The sequence below is a fragment of the Perna viridis genome, chromosome 15, assembly GCF_037379345.1.
Source record: "Perna viridis isolate PV_CMFRI_1.1 ecotype Kerala chromosome 15, ASM3737934v1, whole genome shotgun sequence".
NCBI classification, from domain to species: domain Eukaryota; kingdom Metazoa; phylum Mollusca; class Bivalvia; order Mytilida; family Mytilidae; genus Perna; species Perna viridis.
Genome location: NC_142459.1, coordinates 22,829,581 through 22,841,698, shown reverse-complemented (window position 1 = coordinate 22,841,698; position 12,118 = coordinate 22,829,581). Strand labels below are relative to the sequence as shown.

Below are 12,118 nucleotides of genomic sequence, written 5' to 3'. Positions count from 1 at the left end.
ACCAGTATAGGATTATTTGTGGGTATCAATCCCACGGACAGGTCAGTTACTACCAAAGTACCAGTATAGGATTAGTTGTGGGCATCAATTTTATGGTGTGTAAGATTTGGTTGGTTTGTGGGTTTTTGAATTCATCAATTTCAACTGAAATTATATATTTCATGAGAAATTTGAAATTATGGTTGGTCTAAACCATGAAAATAGATGCTTCACTTGTACAGATCATTTTCATGAAATGTGGTCAAAAATATTGATTGTCTAAAAGTAGCTTGAACAGGTCTGTACATATTTTTTAGGTTGATCATTTATTTATGTGTTTTGTATGTGTTATTTCATGTGTGTCTTTTATATATTTGTTTTCTTCATTGGTCTTAGTCCTTGAATTATGTTTTTTTTCTAATTTCTACTCTAATATTGGACCCCTTGGTTACTCCTCATCACCTATAAATAAAGTTTTTATCTACATATTTAGTTCTGTTATTGACACAATTAATCATTTTTTTAAGTATCAGTGTATTTTAACTATCTAGTCGTAGTGTTATGTTTTATTGGAATTTTCCCTATGTAACATGTCATTTTTCTACATTTTAATTATTGTTGCACTGTATGGTCTAATTCCAAAAATATGGCAAATATACATAACATTTTTAAACTACAGAAAAAAGCTGCACATATAATTTTGAATGTGCATAACTTTATGACACCATCTAGTGTATTATTTCACAAATTGAGGTGGATGCCAATACCTGATCATTTTATATACAGAAAAGCTATTTTAGTGTTCATATCACTTCATCAGTTAACACCTGAATATCTTTATGTTTTTAAATATGCACATGAGGTGAGCTCTAGAAATACCAGACAGAGCCAAAGAAATTTATTATATATACCAAAAACTGGAACAAAATATCTTAAAAGATCCTTTGTTATGTCAGGTAGCTTGTCAGTCAAGCATAAGAAACTGTTCTACAACTGAATGTTTTAAAAAGGACATACATGTACTTATAAAATTACTTTAACATGTTGACCAATAATTAGACATTATGTAGTGAATTCCTATCATATACATGTAATATTATCTATTTAAAATTGTTATTTCATTTAATGTGTATTTTATACTTAATGTTGTAAATTATGTATATAATGCAGGACCATACTGTAAACTAGTCTTCGGACTAAATATGTAATTCTGTTGAAATAACGGACTTTATTATTATTATTATTATTATGTTTACATTTCAGACTTCTTCATCGAGAGACAGTATCTAACAGTACATCTCCCTATAGCTACAGACAAACACAGACATTCATTCTCCAGCTTGTTCTATCTCAATCCTGATGCATTTAAAGGTAATCTGACATCATTAGCCAATGTACAATACATTATTGGTTATGGGACTGGCATTGGTTTCATAGAAAATCTCAGATTTTTCTCTAATCTTTGAGTTTTTTTATCAAATCTTCAATTTCAGATGATTTGATTTGTTGAATTTTGAGTTGAGGAAAGATTTGAAGAAAACCTCAAATAAAGACTTCTATGGAACTTCGCTCTGGTTGGGCATGTACTGATGTGATATCATGGTTTTTACTTGGTCTGCTAATAAAACTAAGGGACAGATTGGAAGTGCTGTGGTGTAATTTTGTTCTAATATTTGCTCAGATATTTAAAAGGTTTCAGAAGGGTGTTTTTCTTCTGGAGTATTTGCAATTGGTTATAAATGTGTTTTCCCTTTGCCTGTTATTTATAATAGCGGTATATTAGGTAAAGATAGTAGTTTTGACATAATCAGATCTATAGTATTGGCTGTATGGCTTTCATTAGAAATAGGTGGTGTTTTTTACCATGGCAGTATGTTTATTGATTTAGTATCAGTTTTCAACGTTGTTTCTCTAGTGTTGCTCTGAGTTGTGATATAACTGTAAATTTTGCTGTATGGAATGTAAATCTCCACATAGTACCTATGTTATAATCACAAAATTCAGGATTTTACAAATTATTTTCATAGAATACTACCAAAACTTGGATTGTCATAAAGGATTGAAGCAGCTCAATGTTTGTTTGTTTTTGTTTGTTTGTTTGTTTGGTTTTTTCTATGAAATTTGTAAATGAAATCTTTCTATCTACATAGCATATCTGATATTTGTGCAACTTCTATTTTCTTAATTTTATTAATTTGGGCAATATGTTCCCGTGTGAATACATTTGTGAAAAAAAGTTCACAAGAAATTCATAGGATATTAATTATACATGCAAATCACATAAAATTTATGTTAATTTATCCAAATTTCATGTGGAGCTATTTTTGCCTGTGTATCCTCATTGGGTATGTTCACTTAAGCGTGAAACTGATACCATTGATAAATTGTACTACCATGGTATAGAGAGAAGAGAGCATGGTATGATAATACAATAATGATGACCTTGAATTGAACCTTGGGTGTGTTATTGACCTTGAAGTGGACTCTGAGCTGGCATTTTTATTGTCCCTGAAACTCATTGTGTCATGAAGATTTGATTATGTATGTTAATGTATATTTTTACATTAGCTTGTGGATGGACAGGTAAAGAATAGGTTGCCTTAAACTTCATTATTACACACAAAAATCACAGGATTTTCTGTTCTCCAAAACAATAATCATCACAATAGGTAGCAGCATCTAGGTAGCCTGTAATATACATTGAAACTTGCCTGAACTGAACATTTTTAGATTGATATTATTGACATTTTTTTGGTTAAAGGGTGAGTTTGGTTTTTACAGATTACACTCTATGAAGTTGTAATGCTCAGAAAGTCAGTCTTACTTGGATTAACTAGCAGGCGGTTAAACATCGTCTTTATGTAGATAACAGGACCATTGAGAAGAAGATTTAAACTTTCTATCATATTCAGAAGGTACAATCTGTATCTGATAGAAGAATTAAATCCCCTTCTTATTGGTCCAGTTAGCAACCTAAGGAAGTTCATTTGGTGATTGTGATTTAGTCAGTGGAAGACTTACTGTTTGTCCTTGATCAATATTACTGTACAGTGCCTGAACTGATCCAAGCAACTGTAATTTTGATCCACCATTAGTCATCGATCAGTTTCCTGCCGTCATTGATCCATTAAAGTGGTGATCCCTTTTACTTATGTTATTTGGATGCTGATCAGTTAGTATATATTTTATAAATTGGTTTATTTTGGTTTTCCAGTTTCACTCTTATTTGCTAAATGATATAAAATGAATTTTATAATTTTTTACATATGTTAAAATATGGAATGAATATTTTAAATTCAAAGAAAAATTTAGTAAAGTATTATATAGAATTAATTCCAAAGAACATTCTAAAACTTACTTGAACTGATTATCTGTCACATCAGGCCGGTCATTGGTCATTGGTTCACCAGTAATCATCAATCTGTCAAATACTTGCATTGATTGGTTCAGGGACAGTATGTGTTGTAAAATTTCATTGTAATTACTATGAAGGGCCCCTGGTTTGGTATTCAGGGTTCAGACAGGGTTCACTTGGCCCTTGGATAGGTATTCAGGATTCAGGCAGGGTTCACTGTATGAAATTATTTTCTTCATATTTTGAAGCAAATATTGTTTGATTATAGTATTTATATTTTACAAAGCACATTTTCTTGCACATAAGGGCACATAGAACAATAGTCTGCTTTTGCTCAGCAAATGCACTTATATAGGTCTTTGCCAGATCATTCTATTATGCCCTTAAGTTTTAAATATCCTGTCAATATTGATTTATACTGCAAGCTATATTAATTTTTGTGGAATAATTTTTTGCCATTTTCAGGGAAATAGCTTAAGTTTTCTTTTCACTGCTAACAGGTATTGATAAGTTAGCATTAGAAGTTTTGTGTTTAAGTAGATTTTTTTCAGACAACCACTAATCTGCTCATTTTCTTACAGGTACAAATGTTGTTCAATTGTTTATAATTTAGACCATTGCATAAGCTGGTACCTTGTACATTGCCAGCAGAGGTACCAGTTTCACAAAAAAAAAATCTCAAGCTGATCTTGAACTTCATCAACTCAAACTTCAAATCAGATCCCTAAAATTTAAGATTCTTAAGATTTTATGAAGAAGCTCCTGTAAACATCATGACTTATAATGGATGGGTATTTTTACAGGTATAATGTTTAACATTGTCTTATTACATAGGATGACTGAAACTACCATTTGGACAAGTACAAGTTAAATTATACTTGCCTGGAGGACAACCAAATCTTTTTTTTCAGTTTTTAACATGCATTATTTAAAGGACAACCTAGATTTCAATTTGGGCAAATATAATTTTTTTATTAATTTGTCGATAGGACTTGGTTTTAAGCTGTAAAATGATTAGAGAGGGTTGCTTACTCCTTGTCTATACGACAAGATGGTTAAAGTAATGAAATGGGTGATGTCAGATGTAACAATACTCCATTTTTAGAATGGTACACTAGGAGAAATAATTATTGAAGGAAGATTGTTTTATTTTTTTATAGAAAGAAGAGATAATTATATTTTGTATATTTAGGTCTAGAAGATAAGACAGTGAGAGAAATGATAAGAGCAAAGTCAGCCTCGTTTATAACTAGTCCTGGTATAATGATTCTTCTAAACATTCATTGCTTCATTGCTTCATAGTGTTTAAAATGTCCTTTCTGAAGCAGGGGCGGACCCAGGATTTGAGTTAAGGGGGGGGGACATTAATTGAATTAAATGCCATGCAAAGCAAGGCAAAAAATATTTTGGGTGAAACTTGTGAAAAAAATTTGTCTTACCGATTTAGGGGGGCCTACGCCCGGCACGCCAGTCCTTGCATATGCGCCTGTGAAGATACACTGAGTAGACATATAGCTCTATTTAAGGACTAGTTTTTTATGAGCTAAACGAAACAGAAATCCTTTGGGAGGGAACCATGTGTCAAGTTTACCAACATTGAAATAAGGTCAAGGGACTTAATATATTTTTTTTCAAATATTAATTTGAACAGAAAATGAATTTATTTGTCACCTTTCAGCACCTTTGTAACTGAGATTGGACTAACTATACAAGTTTCTACTAAGTTTAGTCATGTTGTAATCATGTAATTTCATTCAGAGAGGCCAATTTAAACACAATGGTGCCATAGCTGCCACTCATGGGTTTCATACTTGCATTCAAGAACTTATCTGAATTTCAATTGGTTGGAAAAAAATTTAAATGTTGAGATATTTTGTAAGGTTTAAAATTAATACTTTGACTATTCTTTCATTTTTAGAATAGTATCCAAAAGTAGAAACTACTTGAATTACTATAGAGTAATAAACCCTGCTGTGGATTAATACTTTGCAGCAAATCTCCCACAACACTTACTTGTTTAATTAACATTCATTTATTGCAATGGTGTCAGTTCTGTTTTAGGTGCAATATAAACAATACTTAGGGACTATCTCAAAATAATTTTAAATCTTGTTCTATTTGGGTGTGCTTTCATGTTTCTTTAGTTTTCCATGTTTTGTATCTTTCACTTCATATTTACATTTTGTTTTGTTTAATTTATTATATCTTATCAAAATTACTGACCTTGAGATGACCTTCAGATGAGGTCACAGGGTGAAACTGATACACAATTTTATTGTGACCAAATACATTTAGTAGGGGATAGTTGTCCACTCTGTGACCAGATAAATTTTTGAGATTAAAAATTTGTTGAAAAAAAATTGAGACAGTTCCTAATGGTATGCTGTATGTGTCACTGAGTTCTTATATCATCACATGGATGTAGAATTTATGTTCAAAATGTAGATATCACATTATATGCAATGAATTTATTTCTTATAAGTTGTAAATCAAGGTGTTTAAAAAGTTTCTCAAAATAAATTATAAATACCATTGATTTTCAAACCAAAGCTATTATCAAAATCATGCCCAAGAATTTAGAAGACAGCTTCCATGGCTAAGAATAAGTGTAACAACAAAATTACGGAACACTATCACATGTATGAAAAAACTGCTAAGCCATCATTAAGACGTCTGAATCAGTTGCTTGCAGATATAATTTTTTTTCCAAATCTCTTTACTGTAAGATGAAAATGAGTGTTTTATATGCATGTAGTTTATTTAGTGGCTGTAACTGATGTATTACTTCAGCACTACTATTGATTGATTACATTTAAACTTGAGGATATCCAGTGACATTTTTTACAGTTCAAGTGTCGGATCAATCCATGTTGTGAAATAAAGAGTTAGAAGGTGTCTTGATTAGTCATGTAAAAATTGTACAGTTGAGTGACTCATATATAAGACAGCCATGATGCCCACCCTTTATTTTTACACATGGTATGGTCCCTGGAGCAATACAGTCCCTGAACTGATTGATGCAACTATTTGACGGAGCGATGACCATTGACTGATTGATTGCTGGCAGATTGATAATGATGACAGGGGAACCACCTGATAACAGTTTTGATATATAAAATGACAAATGATCTGGTAGAAATAAAACAAATTTAATATAAAAATTTTAATTGATGTTTGATCAATGACTGATCAAAAACTCATCGGTGGTCAATGACTGATTGCAAGTGTTTGTTGAAATGACTGGTTCAGGTACATTATCTCTTATGCAATCTGCAAGCCAAAATCAATTGGCTGAACATCAGTGGCAAACTTGCAGTGTACGAAATGCTTATGACATCATTCTACATTTGACTTTGATGTATTGATGCACTAAAAATAAATTATTTTGCTTTATTCTGTTATCTTTATTACACATCTTAACTTGGCTTTTTATGTGTTGATTTAGCTTCCCTGCTTGCTACTGTAAGGTGAACATAATGTGATATCTATATCCAAAGTTTTGATTTGGTTTTAAGATTTAAGGAGACTTTTATTCATTTTAATGCCTTGCATTAGACAATGCTGTCACATTCCCAGAAGTAAAAAAAGAAATATTACTTACAGAAATGTTTTCAATATTTATTTACAAAGTTTATGATACAATCTTTTTTATACCTTTACAATGCAGAAACTCATAAAAGAGTTGCCCTTTCAGATGAAGTAATTGCATAAATTTTTTAGAGGTACAAATTATTGGTCCCTTTTCTACAGGGGTACAAATTCACTATCAAGCATGAAAGGTGCAGGTCTTTTTTATTCAGCTAAAGATCTTGATTTTGTTAGATCATTAGTATATTTCAAGAATTTAGCATAGATCCCACTCTGGAGTTTGATCATGTGATGCAATGTCTCAATGTAAAGCTTTAGAATTGAAAGCTGGCTTTTTTCTGCTTCTTTTCAATGTCTTTGTAGGTTTTAAGCACCTCTCCATAGTTTTGTTTTAGTGAGTATACATGTTTGTTTGATCATAATTCAGTATCACAAATGTAAAGCTGGATTTAAACTTCAGCTATGGATGATTTGTTTTCAATGTGTGATCAAGTTTTTGTTATGAACTTAGACTCATTTGTCCATATAATTCAGCTGTTATAATGCCATTGATAATGACATCATTTTGAAAAGCATTGCTGTCTTACAGAGTGGCTCTATTGTGGCTGTTTAAGAAAAAAAATATCAGAAATTACCAAGATTCTATGACAATTACTTTATATATTTTGTATCTCCATTCAGACATTCTTTGCTTTCATTTTTAATTGACCATTGTAGACCATGAGTTTGCTAAACTATTTTGATTTTTAAGTTGCATAGTAGTTTTGAAAGGAATATATGTAGGCTTACACACACACCCATGACTGCAATTTTGAAGATCTTAATATTCAACTTGGCTATACTGGATATTGGTTTTTATTAATCATCATATAAGGCTTCATAAGAAACCTAGCACTTCTCATTTTAAAATGTATGATTCTACGATATTCTAGATTTTTCATGAATTTATTATTTTGACCATAGAATTGATCAGTAGATTCTCATCCTCTTCTGCCCCTAAAAGATTGACAAATTGAAAAATATAAAAAAAAAAAATTAGGGCAGGAATTTCAAAATCAGCTTCTAGTATTGAAATACTATAGTACACAAATATTTCATTTCTTTGTAACTAAAACAATGTTTCATCGCTGAAACTGATGTGGTTATGGATTCAGAACATATCTATTCTGCAAATATCTGGTAAGAAATAAAACAATACTTAAAAAAAAACAAATCCTCAAAACCCACATTTTTCAAGGTTGGGTGAGAATCTACCGTTTAAGTCTACTTCGTGTAATTACCTGTCAGTTTATATTGAGTAACCCCAGCATATTCAACATAGATATTACTACATCCTGTTTTTACACCTTTATTTTTACATTTGTAAATTATAGATATAGATATAGCAATTTTTAAAACAAACATGCCTCTATAATTGTTCGAAAACTGTATTGTAAATGGTGATTGCCTTTCTTGCATGCTATTTTTAGAAAAAAGTAGTATTTTAGTGATGTTGGCATGCTTGTTAGAGATGATATTTTGAATGGAGCATTGAAATTACAGCTCATGCAATGATTAGGTTCAGGTGATAGAGTTTGTTTTCCCTGGTTTGAGTAATGCTCACCAAAAGAATTGCCTAAGGTAGTAAATTTGACAATTGAGAAGGTAATTTTAATTATTTTATTAATACAAATTAATTTGTCTAGTTAAAGTTTAAATGTTTTTCTCAGTTGTCTCGGTAGCATAGGAAGTCTGTCAGGTAATTGTAAGAATGACTCTAACCCCTGGACATCATCATTTGATGTGCTATGAAATATTTCTACCTTTTATTACGATCTAACATGTCTTAGTTCTTAAAATGTTTACTCCTTAATAGGTTAAGGTATTTCTCACAATTGTCCTTTATTTCTTAAATTGATGTAATGATGTATTTAGAGATCATTTATAGGAAGCAATTGAAACAGTTCGGAGTATTTATACAATTGTTTCCAAGTTGAAAGAAACATTCATTTGTTTAATTTGAAAGTCATTAAACATGTTAATTGAAATTAAGTTTTGAACTTTTAGGAATTGATTAAAAATATACATTCAAATTGTTTTCTAATTGTATTTAAAATTTGGTGTCTTTTTTCTGCATTTCAGCTTTTGAAGGTTTTAACATGGTGCCATCCATTAGAGCTCTAGAGACGCTCCACCATAACCTGACTATGAAGCAGCTGTCATTGTTCTTACAAAGGGCAACAACTAAGAAGTTCATGAACCCAACACCGATTCCCTCCCCTGGAGGTTCACTTTCATTCAAAGGTATTTTTGCCTCTCCGTATTATTTATTTGTTTTTTTAGAACCATTGGTACCTGAAAAGGTATAAATTAACAAAGCTTCACCTTTATATGTATATGTAACTGATTCTATAACTTTTAGTTTTATTCAGTGTTAAAGTTACATACTAATTAGTTGCTATGGTAGCAGTTCTTTGTTTTTATGTTAGTTTAGAAGGCCCACTAACTATTAAAGAATTAAGGTGTTTGTATTACTATAGAAGAACATAATTACATGTTTTTTTTGGGGGGTTGTTTTTTGTGGTTTATTAAAGCCACTTGTTCAAATTTTAATAAAGTATGAAATGTTCAATTTCTTATGAAATGAATGACCTATCTAAAATTCTGAATAATTGAATACTGGATTGCTTAGTATCAAATTTGTGTTCGTGAGTCAGGTGTGATGCATACTATCAGACTGTTGCTTTGCAAAATTCTACATTAAAACTTTGACTCCTTATGTCAATCTAGCACTAGGTAGGATCTGTTCAATTGCTCAATTCCTCTAGTCATGAAATGCAGGAAATGATTCACATAGAAAGTACAACTATGATCAACCAATCAGAGTCCGAGTTGCTCATTTGCTTTTGTTACTTTGTATGTATGAATTAAGTTATTTTATCTTCTTTGTTGTGCATGTCTGTTTTCCATGTCTGGTCTTTCTCCCTGGATTACAGTCTTTTGATTACTGCTATAACCTTGATTCCCTTTATAACACTTTCTATCGTAGGTTTAGGTCCCAGTCTACCATCGTCCAGTAACTCCAGTGCCGGTCCATCCTCACCAACATCCAATTCTACACCAGTGGATTTTATCAGTAAACTGAAATATTACATAGACAAACAAAAAATAGAACGTAAGGAAAGTGAAATAGACAAATCACGGACAGAGAGCCTCAGTAGCGACATGGACAGACAAGACGCTTATGATAGACAGGGGTCAGACAGTGGTAAATCCAGTCATTCTAGTATGAAAGGACAAGATAGTTTAGAACAAGACAAAATTCAGTCTAATGATACAAAAAATCCCAGTTGATGATGGTTGATGAAATAGAATACTCAAGTTTTTGTTTTCTTTGGAATGACATTGAATGTTTTACCCTTTGTTATGTGGTTGTTAGGGTATTGTTGTGCAGTCTGCCCACAATTTTGTCCACTTGCAGTGAAATTAATTATTATTCAGTTATAGCTTCGTACTTGATAACCTATAGAATAGTTTGTGTGGGAGATTTTTATGTAAAAAATATTTTTTGATGTAAAAATTTAATAATTATGTATTTTATTTTTTACAAGAAATACAGTAATTTTTAGCATAAACTTATCTCATAATGTGAGAGGGTTTACAAGAAAACAATTTTGTCTGACAGATCCAATAGTTATTTGTAGCTTTTCCCCCTAAATGGGAGTAAAACTGGATTGAACAAAGGTTAATAATAAAAAAAAGTGGGAAAATTTTAATGTAAGTACAAGGTCAACACATGCACATTTTACAAGTCTTTATCTTCAGCAATACAATAGATGTATTTTATTATTGGAAAAAATAAATGTGTTCTTACAATAATGTTATTTTTTTTAATTAATTATCATATATCCCTGCAAAGTGGAAGATATTAAGTAATCATGCAGTCTGTCCATCCGTTTGTCAGTCTCGAGATTTAATCCCCGACTTCTCTGAAACTGCTGAACAGTTTAAGATGAAACTTTCACAAGTTCTTAATCTAATTATTCTGTTGTGAACCTCTAATTTTGGTTTTTCATCTAAATTATTTTTATGGTTCCTGATGTAAAATACAGACTTTATCATTGGTCGTCCAGGGGATTGAGAGACCATCTAATCTGCAACTCCCCTACAACCATTGAATAGAATTTGATGAAACTTTAACAGATTTTTTAGAACATGAGACCATTTCGACACCCATTTTTGTTCATCTGACTTTTGGCTTTTTTGATACAAAACATAAACTTTGTTATTTGTCAACTAAGTGGGGCCATCTTCTTATTTCACAACTCCTTAAACCACTGATTATATTAAATCAAACTCTCACAAATTCTTTATTTTATTTTCATTGAATGCCTATTTCGTTATATTTCCCATCTAAATGACTTTTGGAGTTTCCAATATAGTTCTGCAGAAGGGGGCAGGGGTATCATTAAGCGAGTTTTCCACAGTTTTGGATGTGATTTGAAAGTGAAGCAGGTTAAACTTGTTAAATTTGTTCTACTTCAAATGATAATTTTACACCATGAAAACTGATTTATTCAAGGGGTCATAGTTTTCCTTTCCTTGTTTGTCTACCCCGGACTTGACTTTTTATGAGCAACTCGGCCGGTGTTTCTAAAGCAGAGGACGCTTTCCTACCGGTGCACCTGGTCCATGCTCCCAGTTTTTAGTGGAGTCTGAGTTGCTCATTTACTTTTGTTACTTTATATGTATGGTTTTTGTTACTTTATGTTCTTTGTTGTGTGTGTCTGTTTTCCATGTCTGGTAAATGAACTGGTGAATGAGAAATTATTTTCTGTTTGATAGTGCACTGTTTGGTGCATGCCCCAAAGTAAAAATCTTACTCCATTTGTTGATGTATTATTTCTTGTTATTTAATTAAAGGTAGTAACAAAGAAAATGTTATAATTACTTACTTAGATTTATTTTTTCTTGCCAAGTTAAGGAGGTAGACCTAGGGTAAGGGACATGACTCTTGAAATCAGTGATATATTTGTATCATATTCAATTTCACAAAGCCTTTTAAGCTATCATTTGAAGCAGACTAAAATCAATCCATGTAAATTTGATACTTACATGAGGTTGATGTCAAATGCTGAATACAAACGTTCCAATGATTTGTAAGAGTTGTGTCCCTTACCCTAGGTCTACTATCTTAATTCTTAATTTCTTTCTTTT

The 12,118-nt window shown here is 31.4% G+C and overlaps 1 protein-coding gene across 15 annotated transcripts in view; it reads left to right on the top strand.

Annotated features, from left to right (window-relative positions):
* LOC148597500 (inositol hexakisphosphate and diphosphoinositol-pentakisphosphate kinase 2-like) overlaps positions 1–10,780 on the top strand; it is a 52,303-nt gene extending 41,523 nt beyond the window's left edge. For 9 of the 15 annotated variants that reach the window (XM_088564447.1, XM_088564442.1, XM_088564439.1 and 6 more), the window contains 4 exons: positions 1,243–1,350; positions 4,527–4,592; positions 9,044–9,205; positions 9,951–10,780. In XM_088564447.1, the coding sequence (XP_088420573.1) occupies positions 1,243–1,350; positions 4,527–4,592; positions 9,044–9,205; positions 9,951–10,255 (641 nt within the window). In that variant the 3' untranslated portion in view covers positions 10,256–10,780. Of the gene's footprint in view, positions 1–1,242; positions 1,351–4,526; positions 4,593–9,043; positions 9,206–9,950 lie in introns of those variants that run through there. The other 6 variants (XM_088564453.1, XM_088564451.1, XM_088564450.1 and 3 more) reach the window with 3 other exon arrangements.
* The last annotated feature ends 1,338 nt before the right edge of the window (positions 10,781–12,118 follow it).